Source organism: Acomys minous (genome assembly GCF_964271855.1).
Source record: "Acomys minous genome assembly, chromosome: 13".
Classification (NCBI taxonomy): Eukaryota; Metazoa; Chordata; class Mammalia; order Rodentia; family Muridae; genus Acomys; species Acomys minous.
The window spans coordinates 18086133-18103181 of record NC_140495.1 but is presented as its reverse complement, the minus strand read 5'-3'; the positions used below and the strand labels follow the sequence as shown (position 1 = coordinate 18103181).

General features: G+C 42.5%; 1 protein-coding gene across 5 annotated transcripts in view; it reads left to right on the top strand.

The window, feature by feature from the left end:
- The window catches only part of CPNE4 (copine 4), a 448796-nt gene that overhangs the window by 412624 nt on the left and 19123 nt on the right, over positions 1–17049 (top strand). For all 5 annotated transcript variants that reach the window (XM_084754390.1, XM_084754394.1, XM_084754392.1 and 2 more), the window contains 2 exons: positions 4729–4862; positions 16277–16331. In XM_084754390.1, the coding sequence (XP_084610516.1) occupies positions 4729–4862; positions 16277–16331 (189 nt within the window). The remainder of the gene's footprint in view (positions 1–4728; positions 4863–16276; positions 16332–17049) is intronic.

Here is a 17049-nt window from a genome sequence, read left to right as displayed (position 1 = left end):
TACTTTCATCTTATCAGTAGATAGCCCTTGTCAAAAAATGAAGAGGTATTCTAAACATAAAGTTGAATCTTTCCTAAATTCATTTTTAACTATGTCCTGTAGAGAGGTAAGGAACAAGGGGAAGGGGGAAGAGCTTTATGAAAGGAAGCAAAAGAGGCTGTAAACAAATTATAATTAGCTCATCTCTTTGTTTTGATTGATTAGCGAACCACAACCTCAAACAAAGCAATATATTTCTTCCAACAACATAGTCTTTAATTATAGTTTTTTCCTTCCAGAATGCCCCCCAGCTTCTTTTAAAGTCTAGGTAGCCTCTCAGTCATTGGTTATAATAGGATTTTCTAATATATAACACAAGCAACAATTCCCATCTCATAATCCCCAAGATCATATGAGGAAAAATAGAACTTTCTTGCTGTTGGGAACCTGTGGGAGCCTTCTAGTATAGTGTGGACAGAAAGAAAATATGACGCAAAATGAATATTCCACTCTTCCCTATGTCTTCACATTGTAACTTCCCCTACCCTAAGATGAATAGTCTTTGAGATGTGTTTGCCAGGTTAACTATTATTTTGATGGTGGTGCTGTTGGAAATGTGAGGTGTTTCCTCCCATTTTAACACTCTTGGCCGTAAGTATCCATTTCTATCATTTGTTAAGGAATGTTTGATAAAGAGGAATACATAGACTCCATCAAAAAAAAAAGTTGTTTGTCTCTTTCGGGGCTAGAGAGATGGCTCAGTGGGTAAGATGGTTAAATCACCATCTCAGGTGGCTCACATTCAAGGCCCAGCACCTACATGGTAGCTAACAACCACCTGTAACTCCAGTTTTTGGAGGTTCATCAACAAGATGGAAGCAGTAATAGAAAAATCTCTCAAAAAAAAAAAAATGACCTGGCAGAGACACTGCCAGATTCTACCAAATCTTTAAAGAGGAGCCAATACCAATGTTTCTCAAATAGCTCAATGAGATAGGAAGGCAAAGGTCACTACCAAACACATTCTAAAAAAGCCAATATCACCCTGATGCCAAACTGGACATGCTCACAACAAATCAACTACAGATAACCACCCTGATGAACACTGATGTAAAAGTTCTCAGTAAAAATGTTTGCCAACTGCACTCAGGAGCATAGCAAGGAGTCGGTTTCATCCTGGGGAGGCAATGTTGATTCTGCAAGCACAAATCAGGAAGTGTGATCAGCAAATGAATGAATAGACTGGAGGGCATAAATCACTCACGTAAGGCAAGAAAACAAAACAAAACTCGACAAACCCAGCGTCCCTTCATGATAAAAGTACTTAAGAAACTAGAAATAGAAAAAAATACGACATAATGAGGACTATTTCAAAACAAACCTATAAACGGAGAGAAACTGAGACCATTTCTTCTAACATGTGGAATGAGACAAGGGTGCCGACTCACTTCTTTAATACAGCGCTCAAAACCTTAGCTAGAGTGGTAAGACAAGACAAATCAATGAAAGGGAGACAAATGGGAAGAGAAGAAGTCAAATTTTCCAGTTTGTGGATGACATGATCCTGTTCTTAGCTTAACGATCTTAAGTATGGCAGCAGGAAACTCTTAGACGTGATGAACACTTCCAGCAAGATAACAGGGTACAAAAGTCATAACACAAAAACCAGTAACTTGTCCATACTTGACCATATAGAGTCGTGAGGTGAAAAAAAAAAAAAAAAGAATCATGAGGTGGGAGGTGGATACCATTCACAGCAGGTTAAAAATAAGTAAAATTACTAAGAAAAAAACTAACAAAGGTTAAGGAGCTCTCAGAAAAGAAAAATCGAAGAAGAAAATAGTATTTGGAAAGGCCTCCCATGCTAATGGATTTGCAGAATTAATGTTGTTAATGGGAAGATGGCAAGGAAAGAGGTCTACAAATCCAACGCAGTAAAAATCCCAATGGCCTTTTCTTCACAGAAGTGAAGCTTCATATGGAAGCACCAAGTATCCCAAATGGTGGCCACCCTTAACAGAAAGAATAATGCTACAAGTACCATGACCACTGGCTGCAAATTACATTACAGAGCTAGAGGAGGAAACCAACAGCAGCAACAACAACGTGCTACTACTGAACAAAAACAAACAAGTAGGCCAATGGAAGAGAACAGAGGACCCAGAGAAAAAGCTAACACTGTCCCAGTCACCCAATGTTTGACAGAGCTGTCAAAAACCATCCATTGAAAAGCAGACAGACTTTTTGACAATGGTACTGTGACAACTTGATTTCCACATGCAGATGAATGAAACATCACTTGCGCTACACAAAGATACACACACACATACACACACACACACACATGATTTCCAAGTGGATCAAAGACCTTAATGTGAGACCCAAAGCTTTGAAACTGCTAAAGGAAACATAGAGAAAATATTGCTGAGTGTAGCCATAGCTGAGAACTGAGAACTAGCTGAAGAGGACTTCAGTGGCATAGGAAATAAGCCCAAGAATTGACAAGTCTAGTTACATGAAATTAAAAGGCTTCTGCACAGTAGAGAAAACAGCAACCTACAGAATGGGAAGACAGCCTTTCCTGGCTATACATCAGACAAGGGTTAGTATTTAGGAGACATGAAGGACTGCAAAAATAAAATGCCAAAGGCCACATCGTGGGATAAGTAAATGGGCCAATGCCTGACTTGGTAGTTCTCAGGAGAAGAAATGCTAGAGCTAGAGAAATGGCCCAGTAGGCCCTCACACCTGTGAGGACCAGAGTTCAGATCCCAGAATCCATGCAAAAGCCAAATGGGTATCGCTGAGATCCTAGTGCATAGGACACAGATAGGGAATTCCCGGGGCAAGCTAGCTAGCCAGATTAGACAAACAGCAAGCTCTAGGTTTAGCAAAAGACACTGCCTCAATATATTAGGTGCAGAATGATTAGGAAAAGTATCCAGCATTGACCTTGGACTGGACATAACATACATGCACACACATATGTACCCACACAAGTACCATATACCACACACACACACACACACACACACACACACACACACACACACACACAAATGAATACAAGTAGCCAATAAACATTTGAAAACCTATCCAGTATCTTTAGCCATCAAGAAAATGCAGGTTCAAACTGCTTTGAGATTTCATCTCATCCCAGTCAGAATATCCATCAAGAAAACAACAAATGCAGGTGTGAAGAGAGAGGGGCCCTTGTTCACTATTGCTTGTAAAATTGTGTAGTCACTATGGAAATCAGTATGAAGGCCCATCATAAAGCTGACAACAGACCACAGTACAACCAAGCTATACTGCTCTTGGGAATATTCCTAAAGACTCCAAGTCAGCATCCCACCGAGGTGTCGCACCCCACACACATCCCCGTGATAATAGTTGTACTATTTACAGTGACTGGGCAATAGAGTCAGATGCTTCTCAACAAATCAATGGACTAAAAATAGTGGGATCCATCATAAAATTTTATGCAACCATAAAGTAGAAAAAAAGCACTAGCAGGATGCAAGTTGGAAATCAGTACATGAAATGAAATAACCAAACTCAAAAGGACAAATATTATGTTTTCTTTTATATATGGAACTGAGATTTAAAAGTGTGTGTGTGTGTGTGTGTGTGTGTGTGTGTGTGTGTGTGTGCGTGCGTGCGTGCGTGCGTGCGTGCGTGTGTGTGTTGAAACTAGAATTTAAGGGAGAAAAGAGGGTAATGTAATAAATGTGATCATTTGTCTGGGGGAGGGATGGGACCCGCCCAGGAGGGGCACAGAGCACAGGGAAGGACCAGTGTGGAAGAAAGATAATTAAGAACAAATATGGTAACATTCGTGTATAACAATTAATTAAACAGCCCCGTTGCCTTTTATGATAACTTAAAATATAAATTTAAAGAAACTGAGTTGGGAATCAGAGTCATCTCAGGAGGCTGAAGGAGAAAGACCATGTGCTGGCCAGACAGAGGCTTCCCTTCCCACTCGTGACGACAAGCTAGCCAGGTGTGCTCTTTGTTGAAGGCAGGAGTTCTCACATTGAGTGGGAAGAATCCATTACAGCATTGTTAAAACCACTCCAGTACATATCTCTGCAATGGACTATTCATGGAAACTTGATAGCAGCATCCTCTGGTAGTCGGTATTCGCTACACAGAGTGTGTGGCCATAAGGTTCTTAACTATCCTTCACAGATGGGGCTGTCCTGCCCATGGAGCCAAGGAGCCCTTTCTTAGCTGCTCACGAAATTGGACACAGATATTCTATCCTTATCCTTGATGCTTGGTGACATGGATCAAGAGTGACTGGGCTTTCTGGTTTGGGTGTTTTGGTTTGGTTTGGTTTGGTTTTTCGAAACAGAGTTTCTCTGTGTAGCCGTGGCTGTCCTGGACTCACTTTGTAGACCAGGCTGGCCTGGAACTCACAGCGATCCACCTGCCTCTGCCTCCCGAGTGCTGGGATTAAAGGCGTGCACCATCACGCCCGGCAGACTTTCTGAACTACAATCTCAAGTACCATTTGGACAGGAAGAGACAGGGCCTATAAACGACCACAGAACTGGCTTGAGCCAGATGAATTACTAGTTTTTAAGAGAACTAATTAACTTCTCTTACTTTCCTTATCAGCCAGATGTGTCACGTACTTTTATTCCTCTCTGTCTGAGGCCATGTTTCTCTCCAAGTTAGTCATGGTTTCTAAACAATGCATTTGGCTGAAAACCAACTTCTCTTCTGTTTCTCCTCTTTCAGGTAGCTATAGATTTCACTGCCTCTAACGGAGACCCAAGGAACAGCTGTTCTCTGCACTATATCCACCCTTACCAGCCCAATGAGTACCTAAAGGCCTTGGTGGCCGTGGGAGAGATTTGCCAAGACTATGACAGGTAAGAGACTTCCAGCATCAGCTGGGGTCTTATCAAGCAGCAAGAAGTTCCAGCAACTCTTCATGGGAAGGCTCATGAAAGAACGGGATAAAACCTTGCACCAAACATTTCATTCTCTCCACCTAGAGAAACTAAGTTGGCGCCACGTTCACCTGGGTGAGCTGACAAATCCTTCTCTCAGCTGTCTGCCCTTAAGTTTGTGAAGTCGCTACATGGTAAATCTAACTTTCATTGTGTGGACTTCGTGTAATGGTGTCCTTGCTCCTCACAGTTTGTTCATGAACCAGCATCACCCTGACCTGCTGAATTGGAGCTTCTAGGAGGTCGGGTGTACACGTCTGAGTTTTAGAAGCATCTTATGTAATAGCTGTCATCTTTAAAAGAATGGAACTGTAGAAAAGATAGGTCATTTGTCTAGACTGTCACAGGGACAGAGACGATGTTTGAACCACGATCCTTCACACTCTACACATTGAGTTCAAAATCACTGTGTTTGACTGATCACAGAAGCTACTGGTAACATTAACAGAGAAATATGTCTGCCCAGGTGCACACCTATGTGGCCAGGAAAGTAAGTGTGTGTGTGTGTGTGTGTGTGTGTGTGTGTGTGTGTGTGTGTGTGTGTGTGTATTCACATGTATACAGAGATGATCTTGAGATTCAATCAGTATTATTTCTTCTTTTTTTCTTTTTTCTTTTTTACTTACTTACTTCCTCTTGATGACAAACTTCCCACTGTAGTATTTCCCCCAAGAGAAGTGATCAACATAAACTACAGTAAGCTGGATTTGTGCTGTCACCTCAGTGTCACCAGACAAGAGGAAGAAACAGGAACGCAGGTGTTTGCTTAAGGCATTTTGAGGTAGAACCAATGTAAACACAAACAGAGACGTCCCAGAAGACTCCCTGGTGCGATTGTGAAACAAGGCTAGTTAGTAACGAGCTGTAAGCTACTGACCTTTTAATCCAGGAAAACAAACAAGGCAACTCTATCCTCTGGGTTTTTACAGACACTTCAGCACATAACATGATATCTGTTCGTCCTGAGTTTATTATTGGTAATGACCATGCTAAAAACCCATTACTGCCACAGCACAGTAAAGGACACATCTTTGTGAAACCTGCAGCATGGGTTATGAGAAAGGTCCAGTCTCCTACCTGCTGAGGTCTCTATATTCAGTCTGATCATCAAAAATACCCCCAATGTGGCAGATAGCCTCTTAGAAAATGGGTTGCTAGATCCTGCGAAATCAAGCAGGAATGAGTATACACAAAACTCCCTGATGGCTCTTGCTGCACACCTAAAATAAACTTCACTAATCATTTTAAATCACCTTGTTGAGGAGTGTGACGGCCGGTCTTGGCTATCCACTTGACTATATCTGGAATCAACTAAAACCCAAGCAGCTTGGCATGCCTGTGAGTGATTTCATTCTTAATTGAACCATTTGAAATGGGAACACCCACTTTTAATCTGGATCTTTTGAGGTGGAAAGATCCACCTTTAATCTGGCACACATCTTCTGGTGGCAGCCTATAAAAAGGAAGGAAGCCTTTGCTCTTTGCCTGCTTGCTCTCTCTGCCATGTCCATCGCTTCCGTGGCGTTAGAGTCTACTTCCTCAAAGTTCCAACATTTCCTGAAGACCAGCTGAGACATCCAACCTTGAGAACTGAACAGAAGTGGATTCTTGGACCTTCTTTTGGTAGGCAGCCATTGTTGGACTAGCTGGACCACTGCCTGTAAACCATTCTAGTAAATTCCCTTTATAGAGAGATAATAGATAGACAGGCAGACAGACAGACAGATAGACAGACAGACAGATATTCATTCTATAGTCTCTGTTCCTCTAAAGAACCCTGACTAATACATAGTGACACTTTGAATACCTAACCTTGAGATACTTACTGTGACAATGAGTTTCAGCTCTGATTTTTGTCAGGCTTCAATTCAGGCACAATTTCTAGAAAGGTTTGTGTCAGATGGAGTCTTTACTAGGGAGGGAAGAGTTTGGTATGCTATACCTACACTGTGTCAGAGACTTCTTCAAGACACAGGAATGAGAATCATCTCTCTTTCTTCACTCCCACACGGGCTTGTTAATAATCTAGTGTAACCCTGTGTGTACATGTTAAGGGATAAGAAGGAATGGAGGGACTATTTTCAGAGTCCCTAACGTTTGGACCTTAAGATGCATGTAAGAGGAGGTAACTTTCCCAGTGGAGTGCTACGCACTGTGCTCACGCACCACTTATGCAGCATAGTAAGGTCTCCATGTAAAACAAAAGTTAATAACTTATAAACCTACAGGGAAGAAGGCATCCAATACTGAATCCCAAAGAGTGGAGTAGTCAGTTTCCCAAAAACTGATATTGGCAAGACCCAGAGTCAGCATCACGGTCTGGCGCCGCTTTCATTGGCTAATCTGGACAATCCTCCCTCATCAGGAAACATTTATTGGCTAATCCATGTGGAGTGTGTCCATTTCCTGGCTGCCTCACATGCAGAATGCGGACACCTCAGCCAGAGCGACGTGGACATCTCTTAAAGTTTTTGTCCCTTTAAAAAACACAAACTAGACAAGAGTTGACAGGTGTGTTCAATTCCATCAAAAACACAGATTCAATATAAACATAAGATATGTCATCTTAGGACTTATTTGGAGTTGTTAGAGATGGTTCCCTTTACATTTTAATAGTGTAAGTCTGAAGTCATCATTCCCAGCTGAACAAGAAAATCAACTTTGGGCAGGCCAGCAGAGCAACATTTTATTTGTGTTTAAAGAAGGCAGCTCAACATTAAAATGGGCAAATTCTACAGAAGAAAAGGAGGTTTTGAAAAAGAAAAAACGCCATGCTCTTTTAAGAGACTCCCTGGGAGAGCGGAGAATGCAAGCTGCTCCTATGAAAGCTGACAAGGCTCAGCAGTTTCTCCTTTGTGTGGGTGGATAGACAGTAGACAGGCAGAGTCAGGAAATTTCAAGTTGAGGTTCTGGAATTAATTTATTCTTGCCTCAAAGTCAGAGAGGTTGGTGCTTACAAAGAAAAACTTGCATTAAAACTGACAGAAGGCGTCATCCTCCTCCCCCAACCCCAAAGAGGTTTTCCGTTCCCATGAGCCTTAGCAACTCCTCTCTACCTCTGACAGGCACAGGTTTTCTCTCTGCCTTGTACAGTTATCAGTACTAGATCATTAGCAGGTGACCCACTGAACAGAACAACTTGAGGGGTACATACAGCTCTTCTCCAAATGGCCTTGAAGGGAGGCTCCCCCAACCACGAAATAGCCATCCCCAAATCAAATGTTGATGGCCCACACTACTCCGCCCCCCCCCATCTGCAAGGTCATTCACCAGCCCATCTGCCTCTCCTGCAAATACACAGGAACAAAGACACACATGCATGCATGCACGCGTTCACACACACCCCTGGGCACACACACTTACACATTCTCTGCTGTAGCACTCTTCCAGTAAGTGCTGTTGAGGCAAAACCCACAGCTCCCATCTTAAAGGGAATAAGAGTTTACTCTGGAGCCATTTTGAATGGCCTGGGAACACAGATTTAGGTCACCCCAAATGACAGGTTGCAATGTGGAAGCAACTTCATAAAGTTTTATAGTTTTACTGGACAATAACAATAACAAAAAGACATAAATCCAGGCAGGTTTAAAATACACCTGTAGTTACAGCAACAAGGCTGGTACAGTAAGATGGAGGGGGCGGGACTTTTCTATAGGCCCAAGATGCTATCTGATAAAATTCTTAGCTTTGGGGTTGGTAGAAGCCAGTGGTTCTGTTAAACCAATAGATTCCAAGTGTTTTTTTTTTTAATCTATTAGTCACAGGATATTAGTGTCAACTTAGAGGTGGGTATAGACTGGCTCTCCTGGGAGCTAACACTAGCCTGGGATAACACAACTAGTCTCTGCTTCTGAGTATTCCAATCTCTCCACAGTATTGAAATCATGATCCATCAGTGAGTCTGGGCAGAGACAGCTTCTGTTGTTCAAGAGTTTCCATTCCCAGCATCCACCCCCTCCCACCTCAGTGTCAAAGTGGCATGCTTTCCTTGAGACCATACAGCTATGGGTCTCAGAGCACCTGACCTGTCCTCTAATGAACAAACAAGCCTTGTCAGCACAGGTCTGCAATCTCAGCGACTTCGGAACGTGAGACAGGGAGATTGCAAGTCCAAAGCCAGACTGAGAAAATTAGTCATGCCTTGTCTCAAATTTTAAAAATAAAAATAAAGACAGAGCTGGAGTTGTAGTTTAGTGGAAGAGCACTTGCTTAGCATGCATGAGACCCTGAGTTTGGGTCCCTAATACCATGAACAAAAAGGGGAAGGAGTAAGAAAGGGAAGGCAGTCTGTCTGTCTGTGATCTAGAGAACAGAGACCAAATGCATCGTTCTGCAAGCACAGAGTGCCGGTCTGAAGAAGTGGCCGTCTCAAAATGAATTTGGGACATCAGAAAGCAAGGCAGGAGTGTGATAGGTCCCGTATGAGGGGACATCTTAGAAGTAAAACTCAAGCTGACAGGTGTCTAGATGTGTAGGGTACTGGGTTGGTCAGCAGAAGATGGGGGTTCTCTCAGTATAGCCTTGGCCATACTCCACCTCACCTCAACAGGGTTCTCATCTTTGTACACCAAAACCCACTTAGGACCTTTCAAAGATGCTATTGATTGGGCCTCACCTGCATGGGTAGATTTCATTGTCTTCTGTGCATCTAGAAATCCTGATTGTGTTGTTGTTGTTGTTGTTGTTGTTGTTGTTGTTGTTGTAGTAATGGCTATCCAGAGTTGAAATCTACCCATTAAGTCAGGAGCACCGGGTCAGTTAGAATCCAAGGTCTCTGCAGCATGTCCTAGGTACCACTCTCCTATGTAAGTCATCAAAGATTAAAAAAAAAAATTAACATGGCGGAAGTTTCTCCATGTAGCTCACAGTCTACTGGAACACAGAGGTGTGTCAATAAATTCTGGTGACTCAGGTGTTGTGCCTCATACCTGAAAGTCCAGACCTAGTGAGGCTGAGGCCAGAGGACCACAGGAGTTCAAGGGCAGCCTGGGATACATGGAGAGACTATATCTCAAAATAACAAAACAAACATAGCCCCAGCTCAGCATGGCCTAGAAACCCCTTCCTGTGTAAGGATGGAAAGTGTGTAAGGAAAGGAAGGGCCCCACCTTCCCTGCTGAAAGGAGGGTGGGCGGGAAGAGAATCTTGGCAGTGGTTACTGGGGTTAATCAGAATTCTCTCTCTGTCTCTGTCTCTGCCTCTGTCTCTGTCTCTGTCTCTGTCACTCTGTCTCTCTCTGACTCTGTCTCTCTGTCTCTCTCTGTCTCTCTCTGTCTCTCTGTCTCTCTGTCTCTCTCTGTCTCTCTCTGTCTCTCTGTCTCTCTGTCTCTCTCTGTCTCTCTGTCTCTCTCTGTCTCTCTCTGTCTCTCTGTCTCTCTCTGTCTCTTTCTCTCTCTGTCTCTCTCTGTCTCTGTCTCTCTCTCTCTCTCTGTCTCTGTCTCTCTCTCTCTCTGTCTCTCTCTCTGTCTCTCTCTCTCTCTCTCTCTCACACACACACACACACACACACACACACACACACACACACACACATACAATTAGAACATAGATGTGCTTGTTCATTAGACCAGACAAGCCTGCTATGGAGAACGGAGTCCACAAGGGCAATAGAAGAGTATGAGGTTCTAATGACAGGTAGGTCTGGGTCCACCTCCCAGCTCTCTACCTTTGTTCTCATGAGATTTATTTGTCTGATGGCAAATCGGAGGTGCATCTAATTTTCTTTAGAAAATTTCCTTTGCAGACCCCAGGCAGTTCTGCTTATGGTAAATAATCGATGGTGGGAGGTATTATCTTTAAGATTCAAATTTCAATCTTTAAAAATAAACTGAAGACAAAAAGAGAAAGGATGATAGTGCCATATCCAAGGGCCATGCTGGACAAATGACCCTTAGGGTTTTGTTCCTTTGACTGTTGGTTTGCTCATTTGCCTCTAAAGAATTCTGTAAAAAAAAATGTGCAGGCCTCACACATTATTTCATTGATGACACCTAACTTTCTTTATCATGAATTTAAATATTGATAAGAATTGAAAATTCTATAGTGTTACAAATGTGAACATTTAAAAAATAAACTCACATGTAACGGTTGTAACTGTCCATTAGAATAGAATTAGAATCTATATGCCGTGCAGGTTAGATCTTGACCATCAGTTTTTTTAACAATATCTGAATCAGCTCTTCAGTTTCATATAAAAATTTTGTCTCTACACCAACTCGTTTTCTGTCCCCATCCTCCATAGAATTTGGATACACAGTGTATCATTTTTAAACCCATGTAACATTTTTAATTTAGTGTCAGGGAGAATCAAACCCAGAGCCTCGTGCATGCCAGACACTCCACTCTCTAAATTCCTTCTCCCTCCAGCCCTCACTGTATCTTTGTCAATTTATTTTGAAGTCATTTTTCTGGTCCAATATATCACATATGTTTATAAGGAAAACAAGGATATTGTATGCATGTAATTTTTCATTTCTAAATTGATTCATTATGAAGAGATTCAAACTATTCTAAAAATATCTCTGGATTGAATTGTATTATAATTGTCATTTGAATGTTATTGATCTAAAAAGCATTCGTACGTTGAGAATTTCAGTAATTAGTTATTATATATAGGAAGTATATAAAGATTTTACAAATCAGCACTCAATGAAATAGATAGTGTATGTGAAGGGGGGAGGTCCGACTTGTTTATATATCTATGGACGAGGGCTACCTGTTGCTCACAATGCAGAATCTAGCATCACCTCTAACTCATCTTCTTCTTTGTCAATATAATACAAAGAAATTTGTCCTTATAAACAAATATGTGAAAGTGGATTTTAACCTACAGTGTTGCTCAACTCTTTCAAAGATATACCCCCCCACAAAAAAATAAATCCCATAACAATAATCAAAAACTATTCAGGGCATAGAGTCTGGAGAGATGGCTCAGCAATTAAGAATAAACACCTTAGCTGTTAAGAGCACTTGCTTCCCTTGCAAAGGATCCAAGTTCCGTTCCCACATCAGGAAGCTCGCAGCACCTAACTCTCCAGCTCCAAGACAGCTCCCTCTTGTGGCCTCCACAGGCACCTGCACTCACATGTTCATGCCCACAGACAGATAAACACACACATTGTTAAGAGAGAAAAAAATCTTTGAAAATTTTATTACAGATGTTTGTGCCGTAGTACACATGTGGAGGTCAGAGGAGCCCTTTCAGGAGTTGCCTTACTGCCACTCCCATGTGTGTCCCAGGAATCAATCAACTTCAGGCCATCAGACTCAGTGTCAAGCACCGTTACCCACTGAGCTATCTTGCCACCCCACACAAAATGCTTTTGACAGTAACACGTCCTGAATTCTTCCTTTTACCCAGTGCTAGAGATAGGACCCCAAAGTCTTCTACATGGTGCCTAGGTGTTCTACGATTGAGCTACACCCCTAAGCAATCTTTAAAGTGAAAATTGACAATGACCCGTGTTGCAGAAGATTTCATTGCTACTGAATTTTGTAGAATTTTTCCTTTACTCAGTGTTTGAATCTTGTGCATGATGTTTGAATCTTGGTACTCTGTACCTGGTACCTGAATCCCGTAGAGTAAGTAGTTCCTTTACTTGGCGTTCAGTTTTTATCCTCTGAAGCAATGTAGCATGGCGTTGGAGACTCAGAGCAGGTAAAGAAAAGAGTGATTATGAAGGGGAAGGTGTGAACAAGGTCAGGCATCACCAACACAGATGCCCCCAGAAGATCAGTGTCAGCATAGGATATGTGTGGAAGCAGAGGAGTTGAACACTGATTTTCCTTTTTCAAAATTTCACTCTCAGGTCCCCACTTTCCATCCATGGACCTCAGTTTTAATATGATTCTTTGGAAAATTATTTTCATCAAATACTGAAGGGCCATCATGTTGTCTTCCATTGGCATGTAGAATGGGTAATTTCCCTTGACATATTTAGCTCTTGCTTTAAGCTCAGTGTTTTTCCTTAATAGAAAGAGGGGGAGATGTGCTTAAAAATCAAATTTCACCAAAAAATAAATAAATAATAAAAAGATGAACCATAAAAAAAAAAACGAAAGAAAGAAAAAAATCAAATTTCACAAATGGAGGCATTTGGATATAGCCATTTCCTATGACACTAAGGACAGCTGAAATGTCACCGTGGGAGAACATGAACCCTGTGCTGTGTTTTATGCAGTTTTATTCTGACAGTAAGAAATGTTGCCGTCACCAGTATAATAACATGCTCCTGAAACTTCCAGTGGGCCACGGCTGCTAATAGCCCTTTTGCTAGGTGCCTGGTGGGTCTAGTTGTGACTTCTTTGAAGTGCTCTCCTACTAAAGCTTCCTTTTGTTCAACTTCCCTTCCTTAGTCCTTGCGTAAGAGTCCTTTCTGGCTGCTTTTATTTTTAAGCAGGAGGAATGGGCTTCAAATCTATAGTGCTCGGCTTGGAATTTTCTCTCCTGTATGTTTATTAGGTAGGTAGAGGCTTTCTAGTGGCTGACTTCAGAGGACTCAGCCCTTCTGGCGCATTAATTATTCTCCTTGTAGGCGAGGCATTTTCCCTACCACCTTACTGCCAAATCTCAATTACATAACAGTGCATGAGGCTCAGCAAACTTCAAATCCCCAAGGGTGGTTTAGCAGGTATAAAAGAAATATCATTACAGCACTGGGTTAGTGATTGGACGCAGATACAACGTTAGCTCTCTGCCCCCCTAGGAAAAAAAAAAGAAAAAAAGAAAAGAAAAAAAAAAAAAAAAGGAAAGTAAAGGATGTGATGGCTCCTCCTAGGCTTCCTGGTTCTGACTCCAGAGGCATTGCTGCAGTACGAGACCCCTGCTCCTCTAACTTAGCCAGCAGGCTCCTGCCTTGCCTACCACTCTTTTTAAACTACCTGGAGGAAGTGCTGAGGCAAAGTCTTTAATCCTTCCCAGGACCAGGAGGCTTTTGGGTGTTTTTGTTTGTTTGTTTTTGTTGTTGTTTTGTTGTTGTTTTTCTTCCTTAGAGCTGTGGCTAAGCCTTTATAAACTACAGTGAAGTACTTTTATTTATCAGCGGTAATACTTTCTCTAATACACGCTGGATGAGATGTTCAACATCTCTGGCTTGACACAGAAATGAGGAGACAGAGGGAGTGTGCAGGGGTTTTTGTGTGTGTGTGTGTGTGTGTGTTTTGTTTTTGTTTTTCGAGGCAGGGTTTCTCTGTCTCGCCTTGGCTGTCCTGGACTCACTTCGTAGACCAGGCTGGCCTCAAACTCACAGTGATCCACCTGCCTCTGCCTCCCGAGTGCTGGGATTAAAGGCATGCGCCACCACCGCCCGGCAATAAATCTTTTTTTTTTTTTGAGACAGGGTCTCTCTGTGTAGCCTTAGCTGTCCTGGACTCGCTTTGTAGACCAGGCTGGCCTCAAACTCACAGTGATCTGCCTGCCTCTGCCTCCCGAGTGCAGGGATTAAAGGCGTGCGCCACCACGCCCGGCTGAGTGTGCATTTTTTTAACAGAGCATTTAAGCCTTCACTTTGGAGACCTCTGGTTTCTCTAGCTCTGTAACCCCATCTGTGTGGAGCTGACTGTGTGTTGGAAGGTTTTGTCAAAGCTCTTGTCAGTTGCTAAAGACTTCTGCATCAGCTAGGAAGGGAAGGCTGAGAAGCTGGCTTTGTTGCTTTGAATTTCTTGAAGTCACCCAGAAGGTGGGAATTGCCTGGGATTGGTGCCCTTTTTTCTTGCAGAAGATATTCAGAGGGGAACTGTAATCTGAACTCCTTTTTTCCCCCCTTGACTGATTCTATATGGAACTGAAAAATTGTGTTCTTAATAGGAGAGGAAAAACAAACAAACAAACAAACAAACAAACAAAGGTAAATGACACAAGAAGGACACGTCTGCCAAGATCAATATTCCAGAGCACCACCGCAGCACATGAGTTGCTTAAGAAAAGTCTTGGTGTTTGCCTTCTTGGGCGGGGCTGGGGGTGGGGGGGTAGGGGGTGGGGGCCTATCTACTAGAATTGCCAGTAGATGTTAGTAAACTACAATGGGAATTAGAAACCTTGAGCCTAGGAATCCTGGAATTCTCTGGTGATGACTTTTACTCGGTCTTTCTAAGAACAGAGTTAGCAGAACGCCCAGGATAGCATATAAGTACACCTAGCGCCTGGGAACGTGCTCTGAATGTTAACGCCTTTCTCCTCCCAGCACAGGACAGCTAGGGTTAAGATATACAGCACACATGAACACACAACTTAGGAGACGAATTCTAGTGATCATAAAAGAGACCAAGACCAATAAAGGGCAAGAGTGACTCTCATGGATCTTCATGAGAATTATGCTGTACAGATCCACAGCTTATGGGGTTAAATGCATGGCTCATCTATCCCTGGCTGCTTATTGAGTAGAAAGGAAAACTATGGTGATGAAGGCGAGGAGGGCACAGCACGCACGGTCAGGGTGGGATGGCGGTAGGTGTGTAAGATGTTACTACAGCGGGCCACCATGGTACGTGTCTACAATCCTGGCACTCAGAAGGCTGATGCTGAAGGACTGCCATGTGTTAGAAGCTAGTCTAGGCTGATTTGCAAATTCTAGATCCGTCTGGGCGTCAAACTGAGGCCCTGCCTAAGAAACCTGTGAACAACAACAACAAAAAGATATTAACACCGAAGTCAGGGTCCCTTTGACTTGAGGAAGTAAGAAAAGGCATGCAAGTAACTTCTCATCGCTGGTGTAAAATGTTAATGTGGAGGACTCAGCGAATCCTGTAATGAAACAACGCCTCTCAACATTTCCTGCTGCCTTCTCATGTCTCCTCAGATTCTGGATTGTCTGTGTTAGAGCCCTGCCTCTAATCAGCAGTATGGTCTTGAGAGATTTCTCCTCAATGTGTCTGCCTACATAAAATAATAGTAGTAGTAGTAGTAGTAGTAGTAGTAGTAGTAGTAGTAGTAGTAGTAGTAATAATAATAATAATAATAATAATAATAATAATAATAATAATCTCTTGCTTCAATTTTTAAAATTATATATTTGGAAAATCCTAATTCAGCCTGTGATTTTAGTTGCCAAATTCCCCCCAGGAAACAGAAAATCAGAATTAGAGGGTGGGATGTGTGCAAATCAGGGGTCCATTTCCTCTTGGCCATCAAATTTAGTAAAAGCCTTAAGGGAAGAGGCTATCTACTAATGAGCAATGAACATTAAAGACTTTCTTAGTTTTGATTGTGTATGCTATTGCATGAGTCAGCGTTTGGCTTGGCGACATGCTCTACTGAGGTTAGGCAGGCTCGTGTTTCCCTCCTTTCTTAGACCAATGGATGAAGCAGTTCCTTTTGTTTGTTTGTTTAATTCCAGTGACAAGATGTTCCCGGCTTTTGGGTTTGGTGCCAGGATACCCCCAGAGTACACGGTGAGTGCGCGGAGGTAGCATCTTGTCCTGACTGTGGTCCAGGTGATCTCTGCAGTCTCTTCCTGCCCATCCTTTGTAGAACTATAGAAGTCCAGAGTTCAGGGTGTTCTGGGTATGTTTTTCAAAGGTCCAATCACAGGGTTTCTTGATTTAACTCGTTGTCAATATGGTGAGAGACTGAGAAAACACCCAAAACATTCAACTCAAGGGACTCAGACAAAATCCATTCAGATCCCCCCTCGGGATTGCCTTTGCCAGTGTGTCTAGTATGTAACTTGGGTCGACGAAGGAAGATCTTGCAGGCTAAAGAAAAACTGGAGGTAAATAAACCAAGTAGGGGCATCTGGAAGTGAGTTCGCTTGCCTTGACCCTGAGGAGGATGAAGAGACAGTGGACACACATCAACTGTTTCACCTGTGGCCATCCACTAAGAAAGGAAGTGTCTGCCTTTTAATGAGGTGACCTATTTTTTAGCACCCAAGAGACTCTCGGTGGTCAGAAATAGCCTTTGAAATGGAATCTTCCATGAAATTCCATAAAACTGTCCAGATGCCAGACTACGCCCATTTCCTTTATCAGATTTTAGGGGAAAAGAAAATCGCAGGTAGTGTGTCATCTGTCCTTCCACTTAGGCACCGCCAGGCAGGGGAGCTTGTGGTGGAAGATTACAGGGTATATGGCTTTATTTATTTATCTTTTCAGAAGTAGCAGGCATTCT